Source organism: Scedosporium apiospermum (assembly GCF_000732125.1).
Source record: "Scedosporium apiospermum strain IHEM 14462 chromosome Unknown SEQ_SAPIO_0088, whole genome shotgun sequence".
Taxonomy (NCBI): Eukaryota; Fungi; Ascomycota; class Sordariomycetes; order Microascales; family Microascaceae; genus Scedosporium; species Scedosporium apiospermum.
Window position 1 is genome coordinate 1168535 of NW_015971789.1, and position 25831 is coordinate 1194365.

The 25831-nt window shown below is 53.0% G+C and overlaps 4 protein-coding genes and 4 pseudogenes across 4 annotated transcripts; 3 read left to right on the forward strand and 5 right to left on the reverse strand.

Annotated features, from left to right (window-relative positions):
• Positions 1-361: 361 nt before the first annotated feature.
• Positions 362-2381, forward strand: SAPIO_CDS3312 (uncharacterized protein; the record flags this gene model as incomplete). The annotated part of the gene is made up of 7 exons (XM_016786130.1): positions 362-482; positions 592-697; positions 837-947; positions 1031-1309; positions 1396-1645; positions 1712-2025; positions 2108-2381. 7 exons carry the CDS (start codon positions 362-364, stop codon positions 2379-2381), a joined length of 1455 nt encoding a protein of 484 aa, XP_016644136.1.
• Positions 2382-3109: 728 nt separating this feature from the next.
• Positions 3110-3915, reverse strand: SAPIO_CDS3313 (uncharacterized protein; the record flags this gene model as incomplete). Its single annotated transcript, XM_016786131.1, has 3 exons — positions 3110-3438; positions 3518-3752; positions 3850-3915. The coding sequence occupies 3 exons, from the start codon at positions 3913-3915 to the stop codon at positions 3110-3112; spliced, it is 630 nt and encodes a 209-aa protein (XP_016644137.1).
• Positions 3916-5397: 1482 nt separating this feature from the next.
• Positions 5398-12259, forward strand: SAPIO_CDS3314 (uncharacterized protein; the record flags this gene model as incomplete). Its single annotated transcript, XM_016786132.1, has 6 exons — positions 5398-6309; positions 6371-7986; positions 8064-8705; positions 8792-9674; positions 9732-10031; positions 10094-12259. The coding sequence occupies 6 exons, from the start codon at positions 5398-5400 to the stop codon at positions 12257-12259; spliced, it is 6519 nt and encodes a 2172-aa protein (XP_016644138.1).
• A 158-nt stretch (positions 12260-12417) lies between these two features.
• On the reverse strand, positions 12418-14295 carry SAPIO_CDS3315 (uncharacterized protein; the record flags this gene model as incomplete). Its single annotated transcript, XM_016786133.1, has 2 exons — positions 12418-14184; positions 14236-14295. The coding sequence occupies 2 exons, from the start codon at positions 14293-14295 to the stop codon at positions 12418-12420; spliced, it is 1827 nt and encodes a 608-aa protein (XP_016644139.1).
• A 3670-nt stretch (positions 14296-17965) lies between these two features.
• Positions 17966-20146, forward strand: SAPIO_CDS3316 (annotated as a pseudogene; the record flags this gene model as incomplete).
• A 534-nt stretch (positions 20147-20680) lies between these two features.
• On the reverse strand, positions 20681-21697 carry SAPIO_CDS3317 (annotated as a pseudogene; the record flags this gene model as incomplete).
• A 956-nt stretch (positions 21698-22653) lies between these two features.
• On the reverse strand, positions 22654-25017 carry SAPIO_CDS3318 (annotated as a pseudogene; the record flags this gene model as incomplete).
• Positions 25018-25191: 174 nt separating this feature from the next.
• SAPIO_CDS3319 lies at positions 25192-25488 on the reverse strand (annotated as a pseudogene; the record flags this gene model as incomplete).
• Positions 25489-25831: the final 343 nt, after the last annotated feature.

The following is a 25831-nucleotide window of genomic DNA, read 5'->3' on the forward strand; positions in this document are numbered from 1 at the left end:
TCCAGGCCAAGAGAAAAAAGAAAAGGAAAAAAGAGAGATTTTGATTCTTCTCAGGTTGCCCCGGACTTTCCCCCACAGCTTCCAAGTCTAGCCTTACTTTCAAATCCCCTCCTCGCCAACTCACCATTAACCTTTTCCTCCTCTCCAAAGCCAAGCTGGCTCCCTACTGAACCGCCCCTTCCTTCCCCCAATTCCCCCTCATCCGTGCTCTTGACTGAGGAAGGAACCCCTCCATTCTTAACTCCGACCTGGGCCACCCCGCCCCCACGTCATCGCCTACAGATCTTAGCATCCCACCTTATCTTTTTTTTCCTTTTTTTTTTTTCCTTGGGGCTCCTCAACACGCTTCAACATTTCGACCATGCTGACTTCGTGGTGGTCCGCGCCGGCCCCCGCGCCAGAACCCAAACCCTCTGACGATGCTCGAAGCGATATCTCCAATGAGGACAATACTGAAGAAGTCGACCCTGATCAGGGAAATGGTAAGGGCGCATTACACATGCCGCTGAGGAGATGCTGCTCACCTCCCGGCATTTCCGGGTGTGCTTGGACTTTGGAGCTATGCGCTAACAAGCTGCGCGCCTTTTGCAGTTCTCTCGCATATAATTGCCCACCTCCGGCCCGGCGCCGATTTGAGCCGGGTCGTGCTGCCAACCTTTATCCTCGAACCCCGGAGCATGCTCGAGCGGATCACAAAGTAAATATTATTCTCCTGTCTTTTCTCGCTGTTCCATGTATATTTCTAGTTTTCCGATGCGCCGCGGGGTGTTGTCAAGATGACGAAAGGAGATCACAGAAGCTAACAATGCGCCTACTTTTTTCTCTGCCGTTTACAGTTTTATGTGCCATCCCGAGATGCTTCTGCCCATTCCTGAGATTGAGGACCCGGTCGAGAGATTTGTTGCCGTTGTCAAGTTCTACCTCAGTGGATGGCACATTCGTCCGCCGTAAGCCACTCCTCCCACTCCCCGGGACTCACGCCTGGTTATCAACTTTATTTCTAACCTGTGTTTCTTTCCTTTTCCAACAGTGGAGTCAAGAAACCATTAAATCCCATTCTCGGCGAGATTTTCACCTGTTATTGGGACCTCCCCGACGGCAAGAGAGCTTACTACGTATCCGAGCAAACGTCGCACCATCCGCCCAAGTCGTCCTACTTCTACATGGCCCCCGACCACAATATCCGTGTCGATGGAACTTTGAAACCTAGGAGTAGATTCCTAGGGAACTCTGCTGCTAGTATGATGGAGGGAATAGCGTTCCTGACCTTGTTGAATCGCGGCAAGGACCCAGCCAAGGGCGAGAGATAGTATGTGCCGGTTCCCTTTCTATAACCCAACCTCTTTGTCATTCCCTCCGTTTCGCCGTTCGCGTACTTACATAGATGTTTCGAAGCCTCCTCACACAACCAAACATGTACGCACGCGGCATCCTTTTCGGAAAGATGAAGTACGAGCTTGGCGATCAGAGTTTTGTCCGCTGCCCCGAACTCGACCTCGTTGCTGAGATCGACTTCAAGACCAAGGGCTGGGTTAGCGGGACGTACAATGCTATCGGCGGTGCGATCAAACAGGAAAGCACAGGCGAGATTCTCTATGAGCTCTCTGGTCTATGGAACGAGGAGATGTACATAACTGATGTGCGGGTATGTTTTGCGGTCACTTCGTATTTGCCCCTATGTGTCCGTGAACTAACAATTCCTTCCCTTTAGACTGGCCAACAAGAAATGTTCTTTAACGGACGCAAATCGAAATCCACTCCCCCGCTCGTACGGCCGATCGAGGATCAGGAAGAGAGGGAGTCCCAGAGACTCTGGCAAAAGGTTGTGCAAGCCGTGAAGGACCGAGACCACGAAGTTGCGACAGACGAAAAGACCCTAGTCGAGGACCGCCAGAGGCAAGAGGCTGCCTTGAGGGCGGCAGACGGTGTTGAGTGGACACCAAGGCTCTTTAGGAGAGTGCGCGGCGGCCCCGGGGGTAGTGAGGAGGGAGAAGAAGATCTGGAGTGGATTATCAATGCGCACATGTTCGTTCCAACGCCCTCTGCAACCCCCCCGAACGCGCAATGACACCCTAACCTAATATGAGATGCTGACCCTTCGTTTTAGTGATCACCGCCAGTCTCCAGAGAGGATCTCTGAACAAATCAAGGCAATATACCCCATTGTTGACGGCCAGAAGCCAGATTCCTCCAACGCCATTCCTCCGCGCACCCCGGATGTTCGGTCCCCAGATGGAGACGTACCCAACCATACAACTAAAAGGGCACCTCCAGCGGCCGAGGAGGGTGACTTGATCGACCTCGGACCCGACTGTGAAGCCACCGCAGGCGTCAATGGAACTGCCACGGGCGGCACGGATACACCACGACCAGCTGTATAGCGAATGCGTTAAAGGGCGACCGAATAGACATTCAATCTGGAGAGGGGAAGAGGCCAAAACGGAATCAAGGAGTTTTGGGCGGTATATACCTTTTCATATAAGAGGCACGCATGCATAACTTGCATTTAAGGCGACTGGGGCTTACATGGCGACGACAGGCCTCATTTTGAAAGCGCAGAGGGCGGTATGTCTTTCGACAGTTGACGTCCTTCTTCCTTCGGGGGGGGGGAATAGGCTAAGGCGAGGGCGGGTTTAGGATACAGATGGGATGGGATACCTGGTTTCTAGAGGGCGGCATGTAATACCTATTTCACTTACAAATGGGACAAAACAATCTGAAGTCTCGGATTCAATGTATTTTCGCAATATCCTTTACCCCTATAGATGTAAGACGCGCAATATTCTTTGCGGAATTCAACCTGATGACCCTAACGCCAGATACTGAATACTATTATACAACCAGCCAGCTTGGATTGAACCCGGCAACGCCTAGCCCGTAGATAGACCTTCTTTTTGGCTCATGAAAACCTTTCTTTTTGAACGTAACGTGGGCGCCCTCCACTCACACCGAAGGGTCTGAATAATATGCCCAATCCCGGTCCGAGAGCTTCACCTCGACAAAAGGGGCAGAGCATCACAGAAAACAAAAAGGAGGGGCAGGAATAATAAACCCGCGTCAATACCCTATTCGACGTGAGCTGCCACCAGACAGACCCCCTCCCCTTCCATTAATACCTCCTCCTCGTAGGTTCAGGCGTAGGCGACCTCGACGGCGTCTTCTCGTCCTTGCCGGACATCTTGAGCCACTTCTTTGTGCTGAGAACGAGTTCGCGATCGAGCTCGTCGCTGGGGTTCTTGCGGTGTATGAAGTTGCAGAAGCCGCCACGGACGCAGCCCTCGCCGGAGTTAAGACGGCAGCAGGCTTCGCGGAAGTCGGTGACGGGGGAGAGCTCGCAGTAGATGGGGCGGCCGGCGTACCAGCGGGAGTTTAGGTCGTCGCAGGCTTTTTGGGCACTGTCTTCGTATTTGAACCGGGCGTAGACGTTACCGATTAGGTCTAGAGAGAGAGAGAGAATGTTAGTAACGGATTGAGGCTTCCAATCTGCTGGGGGAGGAGAGAAGGGGAAAGAACATACGGTCATTATTGTTGTCGCAGACTACGAGTTCTTCTAACTCGCCGTATTTGCACAACTCGCACCACACGTCCTCGTAGAAGGCGTCGAAGTGGTTTTGGAGCTGGGCGGGGTTCATGCGGTTCTTGGGATCGTAGGCGGGGTTTTGGTAGAGGTTGGGCATGAGGATGGTCTGGCTGTAGGAGGGCTTGACGTGTTTCCTGGAGCAGCGGTCGCCATGGCGGCATGCGCCGATTTTCTGGTGCAATTCTGTTAACATTTTTGAACACTTCTTGCTTGGTTTCGAGGAGGCGACTTGAGATGGGGGAAGAAGGGGAGGCGAAAGAGAAACTTACAAAGTAGAAAGAGCAGTTGACTTTGTCGAGCTCGGTTCCGAAAATGGAAGCGAGGAAATTGGCCATTGTGGATGATTGTTGTGCTTGTTTGTGATGGAGTTATTGGAGGGAATGCAAATATCTTTTGATGAGGGTGCGATTTTGTTACGCGAGGCGACGAGGCTGGAGGTTGAGATGATGTTTGGAATAGGGAAGCAACTCTATGACCTTGCGCCACAGGTGGCGTACTAGGGTATAAATAACGTAGAAGAGTTTACCCGTGGATGACCAATCAACTTCAAGTTGAGGGGACCCATCTCTTCCCTTGCACAGTCATGATTCTTTCTTGCAATCCCATTGATTACGAAAACGCGTACTTTTGTACCCCAGTGCAGGAAAATGGGTTTTTCCTTTTCCTATAGAACATGCCGACCTTAACTGACAAGAGTACTTTGCCTGTCCCTCAAGTGAAAGTTGATTTGGTCACCCATGGGTAGCAGTTTCAATTATTTAATTATTTAGAATCTAATAAAGCTGTCTTGCAGTTGAGCGTCATACTCCTGAGCAGATCCACCTACTCCATCAATCAGGGCCCTACGAAGTAGACCGAGGCACACTGACTCTAGCTCGGCCCTGCCCCCGCCGACCGCAGCAGCTCGACCGTGAGGTCCATTGTTCACGACAAAAAACCTTTTTTATACCCCAGTACCGCTTTAGACATGCAAATGCTGCCCGCGACACCAGAATCTGAGGGGCCGGGACAGGTCCTCGTGTCGTGGAGACGAGACCCACCCAGCCAAGAGCGAAGACCCTCTCGCAACCATCTCCGACGACCCTGACAATTCTATCTGATCTACATGTAGAGACGGAAATATTCGATTCGCAGGTCTCCCCCAGATAAAGAAGCGATGACCCCTAAGTTCCAGATCTGCAGGCCATCACCAAACAGAAGAGGAGTGCTTCATGAACTCTCCTCCGCAGTTGGACAGAATGCCCAGGCATGGCGCATGCCCTTGAACAGGCAGGGACGATGTGATGTAGCTGGACCGTTGGTGCCTGGTTGGCCGGAGCCAGTCACGCAAAGGGAAGAATCGACTTACTATGCTATGATGCACTATTGTTGCACACAATCCTTTCACAACCCACAGGCAAAAGGGTTATTCCCCAGGTTGGGTTGGCTCTACCTGTGTAAACCAAATTTATTTTCGACAAGGAAGCGCTAACACCTTTCAATGCGATTTCGTAACGGAAAGAATCATTCCTATCATGAGCCGAGTGGCTCATTTTTCCAATTATTACATCTCGCAGCATCCTGAATTTGGCTAGTACGCGACAAGGGCCTACAAGCGCATCCTCAGCCTCGCGGTCAGCGTTGGGAAGTGGAAAAAGGATCGTATGTCAACAGATCGTTAATCTGTTGGGCACCAAGGGAGGCTGATGTCGAGCTCAGCCTCAGCCTGGCCGCCTCTCAACATCATTTCAAGAGATGTTGCTTAAGATCATCGCTGTGTCTCTCGCTTCTATTTGTAAAGAACTCTTTGAGGCGTCCTTTAAACTTTTTCCTTTGACATGGACGATCAATATCCGCAGAGTGTGGAGGATGCGAAGGAACATATCAAAACGATTCGGCGCGAAAAAGGTCTGGATGGCCCAGCAAACAACACATCCGACCTCGAGTCTGCGCTGAAAATCCTCTCGGAGCAGCTGTACCAAAAGTCGACGCACTTTCTCTTGGAACTAGTTCAGAATGCCGACGATAACTTCTACCCGCCCGGAAGCTCGCCCAGTCTAGCTTTGCGGTACGAGAACCGGCATCTGCTAATCTCTTGTAACGAGCGTGGCTTCTCCAGGAATAATGTCGAGGCCATCTGCAGGGTTGGGCGGAGCACAAAGTCAGGCGTAGATAAGGCGACGAGGTATATCGGGGAGAAGGGAATTGGTTTCAAATCCGTTTTCAAGGTATCGGACGTCGTGTGGATTAAGTCGGGCCATTATTCGTTTAAGTTCGAGAAATCGAGAGACTTGGGAATGATCGCTCCCATTTGGGCGGATCTTCCTGCCACCGCACAGCAGTCTCTGAGAGGAAACACTACCACCATCTACCTTCAGCTGTCGCAGGATTATGATGTGAGCGAACTAATTACGGAGATCAAGTCTTTCGATGCTCGCCTCTTGATCTTTCTGCGTCAACTCAAGAGGCTAGACTTGGCCGTCCGCAGCAAGGATGGCACCAATTGGTCAACGGCCATTGCGAAGCACGACGAAGCTGGGGGAAGTCGGATCACATTGCAGTTGGGAAAGGCGAGCTTGAGATACATCATCTTTCGGTACACGGCAACCCACCTCCCCCCAGACGACAAACGGCCTGGAGTGACCGAGTCGGAGCTCATGCTTGGGTTCCCTGTCTCGGAGAGCGAGACGCCAGTACTGACACCCCAGTATGTGCATGCTTTCTTGCCTATTCGTGATTATGGCTTCAAGGTATGAGACAGTGGCTCCATGGCTTGGGCTCTTTTCGAATCGCTAAACGTACTCGCTCTAGTTTCTGATTCAGGGGGACTTTCTTCTTATTGCCAGCCGAGAAGACATAGATGATTACTGCCGCTGGAACCGGTCTCTCCGAGGCGCGCTCCCCACTGCCATTCTAGAAGCAGTCAACCAGTTCAACAGGGGGCCGATGCGGTACACGTGGCCTCGGTTCTTTCAGGTGCGCCCTCAAATGAGGGACTTCTTTGCCGCACTCGAGGACGACATTGCTACACTCTTGTCCACTCGTCCCATTCTCCAAGCCGTTTCAGGCCAATGGCATCAGCCTGGAGAGTTGGTCAAAGTCCCTCCTCAGTTTCTAAGCTGGGATGGCGTGCCTTTCACGGCATGCGAGAGCATCGATAATAAGTACCTCTCACCAGGGTATTCCGAAGAGGACTGGCCACTTCTCAGTCGCCTTGGCGTGCGACGGCTGTCTAGCAAGGAGTTCATTGAGCATCTCGGAGTTCTTCTCGAGAAGTATTCCATAAGTTTCAGGCAGAAACCAGGACCATGGCACTCCGCTTTATCTCAAGCTCTGACTTCTCTCATCCTCGGAGATGCGACTGGTGAGTCTCACAGAGTAGCTATCTCGAGAATGGATATCGTGCCACTCAGAGATGGCCGATGGGTGTCCGCAAAGACCGGCTCCCTGGTCCTACCGAGCAGAGATGCCGCCGTCATTATCCCACCCGGTGTTGGCGTTCTGGAAGTACACCCCGACGCTTTTAAGGACTCTGATCGCCGCCAGCTTCTTGTCCACCTTGGTGCAAGCCGTCTCACCGTGAGGCAGGTCTGCGAGGAGATCGTGAAGGCTCACTCGAGCGAGACTTTCCGTCCTCAGGATCTACACTTGAAGGATCTAGTGGCACACGCAACCTATCTCTATCGCCATAATTGGAGCGATCCAAGTCGCCGGAACATATATTTCGTCGCCGACAACGGCACCTCTTCCACGGGTCCGGAACTGTATGTAGAGTCCGAAGGCCTATTCAGCGCCTCAAAGTGGGCGCCACTGAAGGGCCGAATTCGTTTCCTGCATGATGACTACTTCTCGGAATTCCCTTGGGGCTCGGCGGATCGGCAAGCCTTCATCGACTGGCTCACCTCAACCTTCCACCTGAATACATGCCCCCGTATCGCAAAGGTGCGCAGCCAGAGCTTCCGCCTGAGCGATGAGTTCCGACTGCTCATCCGCACAGCGCCTTCCATCCAGATCCTCGAACTCCTGCGCCATGAATGGAGGGACTACGAGCAGTGGGTCGACAAGAAAGTGGCGCGAAACATGAGCAGCGAGTGGATGACCTCAATCGCAAGCGTGGTCGAAGAGTTGAGCCAAATGAAAGTGCCGTGTCAAGGAGGGGGCTATGCGGCGTTGAAGGACACGACTCTACCCCTACGCGAGATTATTGATGCGTACGGCCGTGAACTTGCTCTCCTCGACTTGGAAGACCCGGATTCAGCAGACTGGAAGTTCTTGCGGATCTTTGGCGTCACGGTTACGCTGGGAACCGGTGTATTATTGCGGCAACTGCGTAATATGCGGCGCCGGCAAGATGTCGATTTCACCAAGGTCCGTAGCATCTATGCCGAGCTTCAATCTCGCGCCGCATCCGACGGCTCCACGATATTGTCAGTCAATATTCTCCTTCCTCGGTTTTCCGCAACTCGAAGGTACTTGTTGCTGAGAAAGGGCTAACTGCAAGTAGACCAAGTTTCGTCAAGGAACCTTTGATATATTTGCCTTTCTACTCTATCCAAGGCGGTGGAATGTGGGTCCCCATTGGAGCGTGTGTCTGGGACGGGCATCCATGTCTGCGTAAGATCGCACGCCTCCAACCACACTACGGCGGCCTCCACCACTTCTTCCGACGAACGCTCAATCTCAAGGAGGGCAGTGTCGACACATTGGTAGCTGAAGCATCCATGATCTCGGCTGGGGATAGCTTATCCTACATTGCAAGCATTCTCATCGCACTGTCTGCATCCATCCGTAGCGGACTGACCGGAGGTGCCCTTTCAGATATCAAGAGGCTCAGCACGGCGAGAATCTTCCCCGTGGACTCCAGAGGTGACATAAATAGCTTTGATAGTCTACAGTCGGCCGGTTCCAAGGACTTTTGGCTAATTGCCGATCGGCCGCACCTGAGGAAATGTTTTGGGGGACGAGTCAGCCTTCTGGCTTTCGACCCAAAAGACATAGGCCTCATGTCTGATCTTTTCGCTCACTTCACTATGAATTATCGGCTTTTGTCGTCCGTGGCATCCGGCCTAGCGTTGGTTGAAGGAAGCTCTTCTTTGCACCCGAAGTACACGAATAACCTGAGGTCAAAGGCATATCTATTGGCTAGGTATGTATAATCTCGCCGTCCGAGCTTCTAGAAAGCGCTAATATAATGGCCGCGATTCGCTGACTTTTTGTTCATCATTCACACAGCTTGGCGCCTAAGAGTGGTGGAATTGGCAGGTCCGCTCTCAGCTCTTTGCTCCGATCCGTCGACGTATATGAAGCAGATCGGGTCGTCATCAAATGGACGGTAAAGGGGGCTTATGGGCAGACTATTACTGGTGCTGTTGATTCAGGAAGAGTCAAACTGACACAGGAAAGCTCCCGCTTGTCAATATACTTAACAAAGGAAGACGTCGAGTCCCCGTGCCCTTCTCTCGAACTCGTCGAGGAATTGCAAAAGTTCTGCGGCATGCAAGGCTCAGAAACGAGTGCCGTTGTGCAGCAGATCCTCATGAACCCTGACATTAAAGCTCTTACGGAAACGCTGGAACGACGAGGGATCACAGTTGAGTCCAGCGACGACGATACAGCGGGTGGTGATGAAGCTTGGAAAGTGCCGCTCGACTATTCCAAGACCTTGAAACACACAGAGGTCGGAAACTGGCCGCAACCAACGGGGGATATGAATAAGGACGGCTCAAACACGTTGGGCGACTTCATCCGCGACATCGAGTCCGCTGCTTCTGTCCAGAACACAATGGAGAAGGAATGGGGTTCCAAAGACATGAATACCAACCCGCTGCTATCGTCTGCCTGCCGAGCTGACCGGGTTAACGCTGCAGTCTTCCTCCCCCGAAAAGCCGTCAAGGAAATGAGGAACATGGCCAGTGGGCCCCCAGACCGAAGGGCTAAATGGTCCTTCCACACCGGCGGAGGCTACCTCAAGATGCTCGAGAACCGGCACGCCAGCATTAATCCCGTATTCCCGGCCATATATGTACCTTCCAAGCTTGGAGACGACAATGTATATATTCTCGAGACGGCCATGAATCCGACGAGCCCGGAGGTGGCATTTCTTGGGGAACTCATGGTAAAACTTCCATTTACATGCACACGTGGTCGACGATGTTAACGTGTGGTGCTATAGTTTTCGAGATTTCTCGAAATGAATATAGGAGAGTCATACTCGCCGGCGAATAACTGGACGAGTATCTTGCGCTCCAGGGCGGGTCACCCACCGTATACGTACAGTTATAAGGCTATGGGTTGTCCGACGACTTTTACCATAAACGACAAAACTGGCCGTTTGCTAGAGTTTCTTCGCTCAGCCGGGTATGCCAAAGCGTCAACGTGGAAAAGTGGGATTAAATTCCACGTCGAAGTGAGTACAAGCGAGGGGGTCCTGGATGATTCACAATTCTTCCTGGCGAGTGAGATCTTGATGAAGGTACGTCCAGTCGTTGTTTCGAACTCTGTAGCACTCTGAGCTGACATCACCCACCCCACTAGGCTCATATATTGGCGGTACGGCGAAAGGACTCGTCCTGTCCTAATGAAGTCTTTATCCTTGCCCGGATCTCAAATGCGAAGGAGGATCCCGAAATCACCCTTTTTGTCGACCTAGGCCGGTTGATGGCCAAGGGACATGTTGTCACGACAGACATTACCTGCCAGCAACTGCGCTTTGTCGATACCTCAATGGGGATCAAGGTCAAGGACCATCGTGCCTCATCAAAGCCCCTCGTGAACGGAAGTCAACATTGGTGGAGGCGCCGCAGCCGCTTGGGCGTCAGTGATGGTACCTGGTCGTCCATGGTGTATTACCAATACAAGCCCCTGAAAGGGTTTCGTGACATTAGGCTGGTGGAGATCGCCCCCGGAAAGGAGGACGAAGTTTTGCGGGGTCAGATGAAGCACACTTCGATAGATCTGGCAGGAAGGTACCATGCCCTCTCTTACGAATGGGGATCTAGCCTCAAGCCCTATCACATCAAGACATCGGACGGCCTAATTGCTTTGACCGGGTCGCTATACAATGCTCTCCGCGAACTCCGAGATACAAAGGAAACACTTGTCGTGTGGGCGGACGCAATCTGCATCGACCAAGAAAACGACTACGAAAAGGTCCTCCAGCTCCGTCTCATGGGAGAAATCTTCCAAACTGCCGAAAGTGTTTCTGCATGGCTCGGCGAAGAAGCAGACGGCAGCGACCAAGCCATCACGACCTTGCTGCAGATCAGAACACTCTCTGTAAACCCCAAGACGTGGCCGGAAATGTTGGCCAAGGTGCCGCCCTCGTGGGAAGGTCAGCGGTGTCCACGCAAGGACGACGATGTGTGGGAGAAGATTGACTGTCTTCTCGAGCGCGGTTTCTTCAGCCGCGTTTGGATCCTCCAGGAAGTAGTCTTTGCCTCCAAGATCACCGTCCACTGCGGCCGGTGGTCGTTCGACTGGGAGGATATCTTTGAAGCCATCAAAATCTGTACGGAGGAGAACACGCGCCATTTAGAAGCCCAGGTGCAGTCCCGCAATAAGCAAATACCTATCGCGGCATACACGCTCGGCATCACCCGCGAGATCTACAGACACCAAACCCACCGCGGCCAGGCGGTCGACAGGAGATTCAGTCTCCTCCAGCTTCTCGAGCTCTTCGCGTACACCAGCGCGACCCGCGAACGCGATAAGATCTTCGCCCTTCTACTACTCGCCTCAGACGGGCAGGACCCCGAGTTCGAGCCAGACTACTCGTCCTCGTGGGAGAAGGTTGTGCGGCGCTACGCAAACGTCTTCGTTCAGCGCGGTGCGGCGCGTGATCTTCTCTACCGGGGCGGCACCGCCAAGTCTTTTAAATTTTGCTCCTGGATCCCGGACTGGATCCGAGGTGAGGCTCCAACGACGATATCGACGTGGCACAGCACCAAAGGGTCCTTTTCTGCCTCGGGAGCTTCGACTCTGTCGGCTGAAGTGTCTTCGAAGAACGATAGGCTCCTGGTTGTGCGCGGGTCCATTGTCGATCGTATTGCCAAGGTTGGCGACGTCACGTTGGAGGACCACGACGTGGTTGCGTACGTCAACTACCTCCGCAAGGAAATCGACAAGCTAGGCTCCTATCCCACCGGAGAATCCCTTGATGAGCTCAAGTTCTCCATACCGATAGGCCAGTCAAGCCGACCGCATCTCGACCCTCTTGCCGGTGCGATGACGACCTTCCAGGCGCTCAAGAATCACCAGAGCTACGGAAAGCTGCCAAATGAAGATGCAGGCGGCGGCCGGGTACAGGGCGAAGGGAACGAGGACACTTTCGACCCTACCGGTGCCAGGCTGGACATCAAATCCATCCAGCACCTCATCGACTTTCTCAAGCAGCCGCAGAATCTGAGGGATAGCGTCTGGAAATACTGGCACACGGCGGCGGCCTTCTCGAAGAGGCTTTCCGTCGCCAGATTTTGTACGACGGAGAAGGGCTACGCCGGGTTGGTTCCTGGGGACGCGAAGATCGGCGATGAAGTATTTATCGCCAACGGTACGGCCGTGCCGTTCTTGGTGAGACACGACGACGGGAAGGGGAGGAAGGAATGGAAGAAGCTGGTGGGCGAGTGCTATGTTCATGGAATCATGTTTGGGGAGGCGTTGGCGAAAGGGGATGCTAAGGATGGGGACATTTGTTTGGTTTGATGCGGTTAAGTTTGGGGAAGCTCACGGCTCATCCTCATCATAACCTGACGTCGAACACACATCCCAGCAAATGGATTTTGTTCCCCCCCTGGGGGAGAGATAGAGGCTAGAGGCTATCGCCGAAGAACTCAACTATCCGTGACAGAACGATAGAGTCGCTACCGGATGAAAATCTTTCTGACCGTCCACCCATGGCCCTCCCTGTCGAAGTCATCCCACGGTTTAGGCAGTTTCGCATGAACTAGGCCAACTCGCTCATGTGCCCCGCGGACTCCAACCGGCCACAGCGCCATGACGCTCACCGAATGGGTCGCATCCCGAGCAATTTGGGAAGTCGGATCGACCTCACTACCGAGCACCAATGGTACGTAAATGCCGTGAGCGAGGACAAGAAGCACTAGCTCGTCCAACCTATTCGCTAAACCATCATGTAACGGAGATCCTAGGCGTCGGACACTATACCACAAGTTCACCCGCAAATCCCTCTCCCAGGCCCTGCTCTCGCCACCTATTTCGCCGTCGGCAGCGGCGAGGGGGTCGAGCTGGAACGTCCATCCTTCTACCCGCAAGGACGGGAACTCGTCACCCCAAAGCCATCTTTCGGGAAGGCACGACGGTCCGGTCCAGCGGACGATGCTCTCATCCCCAAAGACCACCTCGATGCTGTGCAGCGTGGAAAATACGCCTTCATACTCTACAATCCAGTTTGGGCCGTAGACGGGCGCGCCATGGCGCAAGAGCTGCCATCCAAGCCAGGTCCAGCTTGGGAATCCCTCCCGCCTCACAACAACGGCCGAGACCTCCCAAAGCAGGGCAGAGACTAGCTCGTACGCGCACCCCCGCGGGCTGCTATCTGGGGCCGATACTTGAATCGGCAGGCCATAGAACATGACCATGTCAGAACAACTGCGGTGGAGGGCCGACTGAATCCCTCGAAAGGCATGGTAGCCGTCGCTTGGGAAGGTGAGGCGCCTTCGAAAATATGCCTGAACATGGGCCTCCAGGAGGCTGGCACCATCACTATAGAACCAGTATGTTTGCTGGATGGCTGTAGAAACCCTGGCGAAGAGTGGGGGTGACACGATACCGGAAAGGCCCATCTGAAAGACCCAAGGTAGAGCGGGGTCGCAGTGGCTCTGAAAATACACGAAACCTGGCGTAAACACGAGTAGTCTCCTCGAGAGCACCGCTTCTTGGTAAGTCCACCCGCGCGTGTTCCAGGCCGAACCATAAATCTCAGCTCCTACTGTCAACATACGGGAGTCGCCTTGCAGCAGGGAAGGGCCGCCACCACGCTCGACGAGGTGTCGGAAGATTTGAGATGATATAAGGAAGTCCCCGCTCACGTCATCGTTGGTGAAATAGTGCGGAATGCATAGGTGGAGGGTAAACCCCCCAAGATGGCAGAGAGGCTTGCTCAAGGTTTGCTCCAAACGGTCCGACCAGCTGCAGGATAGGAGGCCTGATACATCAGGGGCTAGTCCTTCGCCTGGATTCGAGGCACCGGCGGCGACAATCGTGAGAAAGGAGCGGGAATATATCACGTCCATGCGCCGAATCTGGATATGAGCTTCCTCGGGCTGATCTCGCGGGATGCAATACCGATCTACCCATAAATACCGGAATCCAAGTCCGAGAGTAACCGAGGCCGCATCCCGGATTACCTTCGGCGCCGTATTGGGCAAAGCCCCGTACGGACCACCAGTATCGAGGCCAGTTCCCCAAACGTAGCTGAGGGTGAGATAGTCCTGTCCCTTTGGGAGTGGACAAACCAGTGATGTCTCGCAGTCAATGACGCGGAAATCGGTCGGAAGTTGGTCCATTTGGGGAGTAGTAGACTCCTCCTCTATTTCCACGTCATCGTTCGCGCGCTTCCCTAGAATGCGGAGCCGTATGGATTCGAGTTCTGCCTTTTCGAGTCGTTCCTGTAATTGTGGTTGTCGTAATAGAAGCGGGTCTTTTCGAGCCGGACGTACATGAAAAATGTTGCCGCACGATGCCAAGTGCTCGAATTTGTTGACCAGGGCGACCGGCATGGTGCCCTCGTTGTACCAGGTGATAATGTCCGTGGTATAGGCTAAGGTTGCCTCATGGGACCAGTGATTCGGTGGTGAACTATGGCACAGAGGCCATTGGAGGAGAGCACAAAGAGGTCTCTCGCCGGTTGAATATCCCGGCGGCCCGTCGTAGATTGGGGTTGTCGAGCGTTGAGCGAAACGGCATACTATCATGCCATACGAAAGCCATATGGGATGCACCCTAGTTTTCGGGAACCAATATGGCCCGGCGATATAAATGTCGGCAAAGAACGAGCATAGATGGCATGAGTTGGATGAAGCCGTCGTTGTATCATTGCTTTTCAAGACGGTCAGATGACTGAGGGGCAAAATGGATAAGTGCTCGCCTTTGTATAAGCTGCGTGGGTTGCTTAATGGTGGATTGAGGAGATCGCGGTCTAGTTCCTCTGACGAGAGAGCTTGAGGCTTGAGAGGTTCGTTGTTGCCGTCAGCTTCTGGGCCGAAAAGTTGATCAAAAGGCAGCCTAGAGCAATGCTCACAGAGCTGCCCTTGGCTGAGGCCCAAAGCCGACTTTAGATATGGCTCTTCCATTTTAGAAAGGAATGGAGGCCAGATGGGCGCTTTTCGGGCCAATACATTTACATGATGGTGCAAGGAGAATGTGGAAGGAGAACAGCTGAGATGAAGCGTGGTCACGAAGTTGGATCCTCGACATTGTTCAGCTACGGTTCAGCACAGCCTGGAAACAGCATTCACATCACGTGCAGCAGTCTATCAATATAAAGGGTCAGCATCAGGCCGCAATTTCATCTTGGAGGAATTGGGCCGCCGGTGATACGTCGCAAACGTTGTTAGATTCGTGACGCGGAGAGATCCTAATAGGGGCACCAAGAAGAGATAGACCTGTTCAGGTGGCCAGTGGATACTAATAATAGGAAGGGGCATTCCGCATAGACTGGATCTGAGGCGGCTATGGGAGGTGTCGACGAGAGAGGCGAAGAAGGGACAAGCACGGCTGGGTTGAGATCAGGCGACAGCATATTGTAGGTAGGCTGACGTCGTGATAGCCACTCCCTAGCGGCGAGCGAAACAGGGAATATCTATCAGCTTTTGGCATATCTATTCGGATTCACTTCGCAAAAGCAAAAGGAGGGCAGCACCCACCATTGTTGGTCGCTTCCACAAGCAGCGTGGCCCCCCGGGAACCATAGGCCACTGAGGTGGCTATGGTATCCCGGGCCAGAAGAGGTAGAACTCAACGAGCAGACAAGAGAGGAGGTAGGTAACTCAACTAAAAACTCAAAGGGTGATGCTAGCAACCGTTCAGACCCTTAGGAGCAAGCCATAATGCTATTGCATGGGTTCCCGCTAGGCAAGGCAACCAGTTGCAGTAGGATGGCAACAACTAAGGCGATGCTCTTGAGAACAGGTCACCGAAGAGATGTTAGCGGGTACGACGCTGTCTTCCCCGACCTGCAGAGCATGTTACGATTCACTTGCATTAGAAGTGTTCACATCCCTAGAAGGCTGGCCACCTCACGCAATCATTACCATGGTGCCGGTCGCCTGCTGAGACTTTGGTGTCCATGCTTCCAGCCAATGGCGGAAGTGTCGCCTTTTCGCCGGTGCTCTCCATAGAGCTTAGTCTTTGCGTAAATGTGGACTAACTGCTTGGGCTGGATAATTTTCCGCGTTGACACTATTGCGGCAACCACATCGTTAGGCAGTTGAATCAACCTCGTGCTTCCTCGACCTTGACGGGTCGAAGTCCCTTCAATTTGATATTTTCTAAAGTGTTTCCAAACGTCACGGTCGAGCTCTGCTGTATCCACAGCCTTAACGACGACACCGTATCGCCCTAAGACGTCCTCGCCGCATGACAGTGGGATGAGTGCGTTTGAGCCTTTACCAGAACGCCGTCGGTCATACCTAGGTTTCCGGCGAGTATGACTCGGCCGAGTAGGGCACTCTCGATGACGGGAGCATGATGCCTTCGCAGTCGCTCTCTTGTCAATGAGAATATCTGGCGGACGCTTGATACCCATATTTCATGGCAGCGTGCATGTACACCCATCCTCTCGATCTTGGACTCATGGGAAAGGGTCATGTCATGGAGAGAACGGATGATAAAGGAGGTCCTGCTCGAAACGTCGCAATCATCGCAGTATGGCTCAAGACATGCTCAACGTCTATGATGCATACGAGAGCACCGACGCACTTGGGTACTCCCGTGCTTCGGTTGACAAAAGACGACGTCTTAAGCATCATGAGGGAGAGTGTCTTGTCCATGAAGCTATCTCGACGGATGAATATCGGATCCTGGCATGAAACCTTTGCCGCACATCGACGGCCAGCTTGTTGCGTCTCGAGGAGTGCTTTCAAATCGAATACTGCACATGTGGTCAGTCCAAGTGTCCTGCCAGTGTCACATCAGCTGGCGATACCGCGATGACAAAAGGGCACCATCAAAATTATTTTCATCGCATTGTAGTGTTGGTTCCTGTTTCTCAAATAGCAACTTTACTGCTCACTCTCTCAGTGAAGCGATCGACGTCTGCCTAACAAAGACCAAACGCCCAATAATACACAGCAGAGGTTAGTCTAATCTAGCAGATATGGGTGATACATACATATGACCGTAGCTCACGGAAAGCTGAGTAGTGGTGATTAGTAATGGAAGTGGCTAGAATAATCAGCCACAATAACTGTGGCCTGGTTCGGATATTTTCCTATTATTCTTCAGGGGTACCCTTGTACCTAGCCTGATCTCCGATGCGATCCACTGAACCGCATCAGCTTTGGTACTCAAATGCGTACCTGCACCGCTGGACGCACCACTGGACGGCTACACTACGCCTGATAGCCAGCGTCCGAACATTGAAATTAAGCACAGCACCGAGGCGTGCAGTGTACCAATCCACTGCATCTGTGGCAGCTGAAGCGAACGAATTGATTGGACTAATTGATCCATTCAGTAAAACGCAATCCAATCCGGGGTCAAATCCTCGAGTCGTGGACGTCGTAAGGTTGTGCTGTCTTGGTGCATGTCCTCTCGATTCATTGATCCTCTTCATCCTCTACGCCGTGCTGCTTTCGCCAAAAGATCGTGCGACTTGAGAGACTTGTCGGCATCGCTAATATTATACCAGCCACTGTATGTCCGGTAATTGATCGATTCAAGGGCCCAAGAGTTCCAATCGTCCTATAATACTATACTTGAAGACGAAAGAAGCCGTGCGCGTGCGGTGGGTGAAAGTGACCAGATACAGTTAATAATAAAGACCAGCAGGTTACAATCTCTGCTGGGTTGATCTCACCAGATGGTCCTGTGCTTCGGCGACGGTCTCTCCCAATACACCCCACTGTTCCTCTTTACTCTATCCGTGCTCCCTTTCGTTCTGTTTCAGATCGCGAAAGCCCGCCCCGCGTATCTTTTTATTTCCTTTTTTTTCACCTTGCTTCTGCGAGCGCAACTCGAACTCCCCTTTCCCTGTCATAGGGGCTAATTGTCCTAAAGACCAACCCCCATCTAAGATCTGCGGGACCCTCCCTCGTCGAATCGCCCCCTTCCGCTCCGCTCCGCCGTTGTCTCGCCCTTCTCTCGGATACCAACTCACTCCTCTTCACAGCATCGCCACTTAGAATCTATCCTCCTCGACCTCGGCGACGGCATACTAACATCGCAGGCATGGACCAGGCAGACATTCCTGCCTTGCTGGCGCGCCTCGCGAGCGACGAGGATGCCGCGCGAAAGATGGCCGTCTTCAAGCTCCAATCGTCGATCAACGACCCAGCATTCGCAGACGTCTTCATCTCCTCCGGCGGTCTCATCATCCTTCGTCGACTAATCATGAGCACCGGCGGAAACACCCTGGCCTACTCGCTGCAGAGCCTGAGCCGTCTTCTCGAGGTCGACATGGGCTGGGACATTTTCGAGGGCCCCACGGCGAGCGATCTCGTCGAGCGAATCGTCGAACTCATCGTCACGAATCCCCTGGTCAACATTCTCCGAGGCGCCATGTCGATTCTCGTCGCTCTCGTCAGCCATTCGCAGTCGGGTCCCCGAGCCGCCGCCCGCGCCCCTGGCAGCTACGGTTTCCGAGCGCTGAAGCCCGCCGTCGCTGTGTATCCACACTTTTTCGAGCTCGTTATCCAGCAGCTGCAGTCTGCCGACCACGCGCTGTGCGCTAATGCACTGATGCTCATCAATGCCCTTATCCGAGATGCGGTTTCGAACGACGCCGGGTCGACGACGACTGCTGCAGCGCCGGGTGCGAAGGGTAGCAGTACTACACATGCGCCGGGGGAGGAGTGGTCTAAATTTATTAAGCGGCTGCAGGATTTGGGTTTGATAAAGGCGGTCTATAACCTGATGCAAAGCTCCGCCCTGCAGGACCTTGCCCACCCTCTCCTCGAGTTTCAGTCCCTTACCAAGGTCCTGCTTAGGAGATGGCGTGAGGTGAGAGTGGATTTGGAACGCCCAGAGCATCGCAGGGCACTTAAGGGTCTGCATCTTGCCAGCGCGCCGGAACGCCAAACGACGAACGGCACCACGAAAGAAGAACCTACGGACTCTAGGAAGGGAAGCAGACGCCACAACCCGGAGAAGTGGAGGAGGCTTGGTTTCGAGACGGAGAGCCCCGCGCAGGAATTTGATGTGTCGGGTTTCCTTGGAATGATGGACCTCACCGACTATGTGAGGAAGAACGAGGATGGGTTTCAGAAGCTGTTACTCGAGCAGTCGACGAGGCCGTTGAGGGAGAGGTGTCCCGTCGCCCGAGCAAGTTTGGCGGTTACCATGATTCTTTGCCAACATTTTGACGTCGACAAGGTCGAGCTGGAAGATCCTAAGGGGTATCAGATGCTCGGCGATATTAAGAATAACGACAGTCTCTACCGACCCTTATTGTTACAGTGGTCGCGGCTGCATACCGCAGGTTTGCACGCGTTCTTCCGAATCTGGAAGGCCACCATGGCCGAGCAGAACGATTTCGAAAAGGTGTCGGAACTCGTGCGAATCCTGATCGAGCAGGTTGTCGGGCAGGCTAGTAGAACCAAGGACGTGCTCGAGGTCGAGGATGAGCTAATGGAATACGACTGCGGGCGCTTGAGGGAGCTGCAGATGGAGCTCCTCGAGCTTTCATTCGAGGACAACTGGGGCATGTATCTCTCACAGGTCCGCGAAGAGCTCAAAAACGAGGCGCTTCAGTTTGTCAAGGAGCAACGCATCCGCTGTCTTTTGGAAGGGTCGTGGTTCTATAGGCCCACGCCCAAACGGTCGAATCTGTCGGAGGACTCCACGGTGAAGCGCAAGGGTTTCACGCTCACGCCTTGGAGGTTTGCGAGGTTATCACATAATAAGCGGTTCTTGCACTATGCGGACTTTCCCGAGAAGACAGCTACCGATCCAATCCTAGATTCCCTGGTGGAGAAGGTTGACCTATCGACCATTAGCTCTGTCGTGTCCAATGTCTCGGCGCCGAACGAGGATGCGAGAAGCACCGCGAGTAATTCAACGGCCAAGACGCCCCCCAGCAAGCCGACAACTAAGATTACCGTGTACTCGTTCACGAACCCCAGCGAGGCGGGAACGGGCGTCGACGGGGCGGACGAGGAGAAGCCCATCCTCACGCTGTATCCCACGAGCCACAGCCTCGCGTCCGAGTGGCTCGACGGTCTTTTGATGATTCTTAACCAAGCTCCCATCACGGCGGAGACGAACAAGCTCGTCCACCTCGTGAGCGAGTATGGATTGAAGATCCGCCTGCTTAATGTCCGGTTTGACGCGGCGTATAACGGACCTGCACCCGGGGCAGGCGCAATCCCTAGTCGTGAAGGATTAGATACCGATTACTACTACGAGGTTTGATGGAGGCGGAAGATAGAGAAGATAATGGACGAGGATGCGTCGATATACCCTTGTTTTGCAATGCTTCTTGACCAGAAAGTTGGCCTACTTCTTTTGTATCGGCTTAATTGTGTGTATTCGTGTGGGGAGAGTTGAGATTTCCGATTCCCTTGATTTTCTTTTCTTCATGTACAGGCGAGATTCTCTTTGAAGCGACGGTTCTATGCTGCCGTTCTTGAGGTTCCATATACCCCTTGATTGTTCATGGTGGTCGCAAATTTGTCCTGGGAGGGTATTCTCTTTATCACTAGCCAGCGAAACTGGGTAGTTGTACTAGTTACGAATAAAACGATAAAAACGACATACTACCGGTTTACTCTTGCCACGCCGTCCTGGAGAAAAGTACGTTGTCGTATTCTTATTCTCATATTAAGTCGGCCCGGACGGTTTAATGTCATGTCTTTGGAATGGAAAAAAACATAAGGCTACGGTCCCGGTGCATGATCTAAAATCATGCCTTCATTTTGATAGAAGCGGTATATATCAGTTTGGTACCTAATCGTGATCCTCCTCTGTAATACCTGGACACCCTTCCATCGAGTCATCTGGATAAGCGGTCTTGCACCAGAAGCAGTAGTTGTGCGCCCGGCGCAGATGCTCCAATACTTTCGTCAGCCTCTCGCCGGGCTCGAGAGCCTCGAACTCTTCCAGCTCAGGGTCTTCCTCATCAAGATCCTCAGACTCGACATATTCCACCCTATCCTTCCCCATGGCCATCCTATCATCGGCATCTCCATCGTCCTCGTCTGCGTACCTGGGGAACCGAGTGGAGAGGCTCTCCGTTAACTCCCTCCTCGCGGCACGGTCTCGTTCCGCAAGTTCCCGCTCCTTCACGAGTCCACGCCACAAAATATTGATTGACTTTAGCGGAGTTGCCTTCGCTTTTTTCTTCTTTTTCTTCTTCTCCACCTCCTCCCCGCTCGTTTCCGTGACGTCTTCCTCTTCAGCACCCTCCTCTTCCGCTTCGTGCAACTGTTCCGCCAGCCTCGCTGCAGCCCTGACCTGCCTCTCCAACCTCTCCACCTCCCTCTCTTTCATCATCCTCGCCCTATAATCCCCTGGGTCAACCTTCTTCGCCCTCTTCCCCTCCCTCTCAGCCCTCTCTTCCTCCTCCCTTAACCTCTTCCTCTTCTCCTCCTCTATCCCAAGCCCTCCTTTCCCCTCCCTCACAAACACCCTAATCGGCTCCGTAACGCCCCCCGATCCTCCTTCCTTCCCCAGCGCCCCGCCTCTGAACCCCATCTTTGCCATCATGGCCAACCCTTTGCTCCCCATGGCGGCGGGTGTCTCTAGCAAGGAGCGCGAATGGGCCGCTTCGCGCCGCGCGGCTTCTTCCTGTGCGAGCTCGGCGCGAGATTTGGGCCGGCTGCGGGCGAGGGCTTCGCGTTTTAGGCGCTGGGTACGTTGGAGGGAGGATTCGGCTTTGGGGGCAGACTCGGTGGGGAGGGCCATTGTCATGTAGTCTTCTTCTTCTTCGGAGTCATCTTGATGGGGTTTCTGTGGAGGGGGCATTATAATGTTGAAAGGAGATTAAATGAAATGAATTGGGTTGGTGTTTTGAGTCTCTTGGTTGATGCCTGTTGTTTGGATGGTGGTGATGGAGATGTTGTGGGAGAGGAGGTGGGTATAGAAGGCTTCTCCTGTTTATTTCGTTCCCGCGGTTTTCATGCCCTTTTTTATTTTTTTATTTATTTTTATAGCATCCCGCGTTGCAACTCAATTGAAGGGGAAGTAGAAAAAATTATACGAATGATCTCGAATTAAGAAATGTGTCGTCTACGTCAAGCATCAAATCCCAAGTTGAAGTTGGAGAGCAGTGAGTGAGCCCTGCCGATTATAAAAAGTCCCCAAATCGTCCAGCTCCGAGGTGATAGCTGTATGTATTAAAATATGATCTGGGATTCACCAACATCAAACAGATTAGCCCCTGTGACGCAGTGGTTAGCGTGTCGTTCTTATATTGATACGGCTTAGCTGATCAATATGACGAGAAATGCGAAAGTGTAAGTCCGCCTCGAAGCTTTCAATTACCCCGATAAGGTAATTATCACACAGCGACTAACTGGGTTAAATAGCGAGGGTTCGACCCCCTCCAGGAGCATCTGGAACATCTTTTTTTTGCACTTTCGTTTCACGTAACCGCCCTGAGATTTTGGCATTTCTAGGGTCGCATCTCATTTTTGTTGCGCACTAAATTACGCTGGGGCCCAGGTTTTTATAATCCTTGGTTGGGACACTACTGGGAGGGGTGTGAACTGCGACCTTGGAAGAAGCTGGTTCCGGCACATTAGGCCTTGGCATGGCACGGCTAATGGCGCTCGTCCAGACGAGTACTTTTTTTTCTCTTTCATTTGGGGGCTAATGTGCCCTTCCAATCGAGTATTACCTCTAGAGTATCTATCTATATACAATGGCCGCCGTGAAAAAACGATAAAACGCAAAAGAGAAGGAGAAACGCGAAGCCTCCTCTACCTTCGCATCCTCGCCCTCTTCCTCGCCTTCTTCTCCCTCTCGTACTCGTTCGACTCCCTGCCCTCCTCGCCCTGGATCTCGGCAATGAGCCTCTTGAACTTCTTCTCGTATGCCTCGTCCTTGGCCTTCTTGATCTTGAGCTTCTCCCGCGCCATAAAGTTGGCGTCCTTGCGGAGCTCCCGCAGGGCCCCCTTGCGCTCCCTTTTGTGCTCGGCCTTGAGCTTGGCCAGCTCCGCACGCTCCCGGTCCGGGTCGTAGTGCTTGTTCGGGTCGAACTCGTTCTCGAACTTGGGGACGTATGACTTGATGGCGAGGGGCTTGTGGTGGTGAAGTTCAAGCGTGCGTCGAGAGAGCTCAGCCACTCGCAGGGAGCGCTCCATCTTGGCGCAAGCTTTGCCGACCCTCTCGCTCAACGCGGAGGGCAGCTTAGGTCGGTTGTTCTTGTTGTATAGGTACTTTAGAACTTTCGCCGCAGGTTCGAAGGACTCGTAGATCGCAGGCTTTGACGCCCATGTATCCGCCGCCGTCTCTATGAGCTGGACTGTAGTGCTGACAAGAGAAACCTTGAGGGTTTCCGCCTCGCCCGTAGACAACTCATCCGCAGCGCAGTCACTAAACACCAATTTTCGGGGGGCAGGGCTGCCTTGTCCGCTGACGCGAATTCCGTCTGCGGGGGAGTGCACTGGGAAATTGCCCAGGCTTGACTTGGGCGCTTCCGGTGCAAGTGCACAAAGCGTGTTAAGACAGAAGACCATAAATTCCGGAACATATCGCTTGGAAAGCTGCTGATATTGGATGGTCAAAGTTGCTAGGTAGATTCCAGTCGTGTAGTCGGCGAGAGTCTTGGGAGTCTTCTGCCCAAGATACCTGGCCATTATCAACATGGCTGGTGTCACGACCTGGTGGAAGTGATCCGATGTCGGGAAGATCGACCCAATCGCGGTGAGGACGACAAGGTCACCGCTATGGAGCGCTGTTGGACGGAGCTCTGCCATATCGTGGAGGTGCTGGCGGAATTGTTTGGAGATCTCGATAGAGAAGCTCTTCGCGAGAGAGTGAAGATGTCGGATAACGCTTTCTAGGACGGCGAAGCTCGTAACAGAAGTATTGACGGGCGTGGAAATAAAATCAACCAGCGCCCTCGAAAAGTTCCCCAGCTTCTCCTTATTCTTGCTATCCAGTCGTGGATGATGCAAGGCACGTATTCTTTGGATAATTGTCGCTAGCTTTTCTCGCGGGTATGGGTTGATGATCCCAGCAAATTCCTCGAGGGATTGCGGACAAGAGAATGTATAAGGAATGCCATCTCCATCGCCGCCCTGGCGGTCTTTTAGTTGAAGGACTGAGGTATCTTCGAACTCCGGGTTTGCTTCTTCCTGTGCTGTTAAAAGGCCCTTTGTAAAATCGTCCTCTTCGTCGTCCTCGCTGGCCTCGAACTCGGCTTCTGATGAGTCTTCGTCCGATTCGATATCCGAGCCGCTTGCCACGAGGTCATCCTCGATGAAAAAGTCGTCCTCATCGTCCAACCCCATCTCGGTCGCTGTTAGCCTCGTCTTGATGCCTTTGCCAAGCCCAAAATCCTCGTCCTTTTCAATGGGTATCATTTGAATCATGCCGCCTTCGACTTCTCCGTCAGCATCGCCTGCCCCCTCACCTTCGTCCTCGCTGCCTTCCTCCTCATCAGATTCGGATTCCGCTTCTCCCCGCATACGTCGCTGGCGCTTCTCCTCTAGCTCCTTCAGTTTTGCAATCCGCTCTTCTGCGAGCTCCTCTTCGGTCTTGGTGGGAGCGGCGGGTTGCGCTCGCTTGTCCATAGCTAGTTGCTTTAGCCGGAGGTCAAACTCCTTCTCCATTGCCGCCTTATCCACGCCGGGCATAAAGGCCACTTTCTTCTCTTGGCCGTCTGTCGCCGAGGGCCGTTCTGCCATAGTCTTGGAAAACAAAAGTGCTTTTATGCTTTGCATCTCCGAATCGATCTCTGCTCTCAAGTCATCGTTCTCCTCTTTTGTTGCCTGCCGCTCGTACTTGTGAAGCTTCGATTTCGCAATGACTTCCTTCATAACCTCGGCCTTTGTCTTTTTCCGCTCAGGCTGTCCCTCTTGCTCGTTGTCGGATGTTTCCATGTTCGCCAATGCTTCGGCCAGCCGCAGTCGCTTAGAAATATTTCGTCCGCCGTCAGACTCATCGCTCTCGCCTCCCGACAAATCATCTTCGTTGAAGTCATCGGTAAGAGTTGGCCCGTCAAAAGACAGAGCCTGACCGTTATGCGTAAGCCCGAAACTGGGTCCGTCGTCTTCAAGATCAAAGAGGGAGCTCTTCTTATGGAGTTTTTGCTTCTCTCGGGCGAAGCGCTCTAACATTTTGTCTTCTGGAGCCATTGTGGGGTCATTTTCACCGAATCGTCGATCAAGTATACCGCCGACTTTATTTCGCCTTTGCATTTCAACAAGGAGGGTTTCTCGACGCTAGAATATACATTTGGTTAACTCGAGGACGGCCACGCCGAGGATAGGAAAGAAAGAACTGGGGGGGTATCATACCCTCTCCTCACTGATGGCCTTCGAAACACCTGGTCGGCCCTTGATACCCTTATCATTGGCAGGCTTAATGGTCGTGACCTGGAACTTCGGACCTCGGGGGTTGTGCTTGAACTGGAACGGGTTGAATTGATCTCGTATCTCACCGAGGGCCTCCGTCCTGCGCAACCGCTTCTTGTTGCTAGCCTTTGCATCCTGAGCTAGCTTTCTCTTTTGTTTCTTCGACTGTTGGGGACCAATGATGCCCTGCTCCCGGAGGGAGGATTTAAGGCGCTTGAGCTGCGAAGGAGGCATCGTGGTGGTGTGTGGTGGGCGATGATTCCTACTAGGGAAAAGGTTGCTGTCCTTCTCTAAGAAGTGCTGCTTTTTTCTTCTTGTCTACCAAAATTTTTGTGAGGGGACTTTTTTTTCCCTGACAATGGGTGGTGCTTATCTTATCGGACTCACCGCCCAACAATTAGGCGGTGATGACACTAGTGGCAGAACTACAGCTTTCTTCCGGCTTCTTGTTGGCTTCAGCTTTCGCCCCCTCGAACATCTTCCTTCATGCGCCTGAGAAATAACGAAGAAATGATCCATTCGCTTCTACTTGCGGTGTAGCCAATATTCGCATCGAAATAGTACGAGTTTCGCCGAT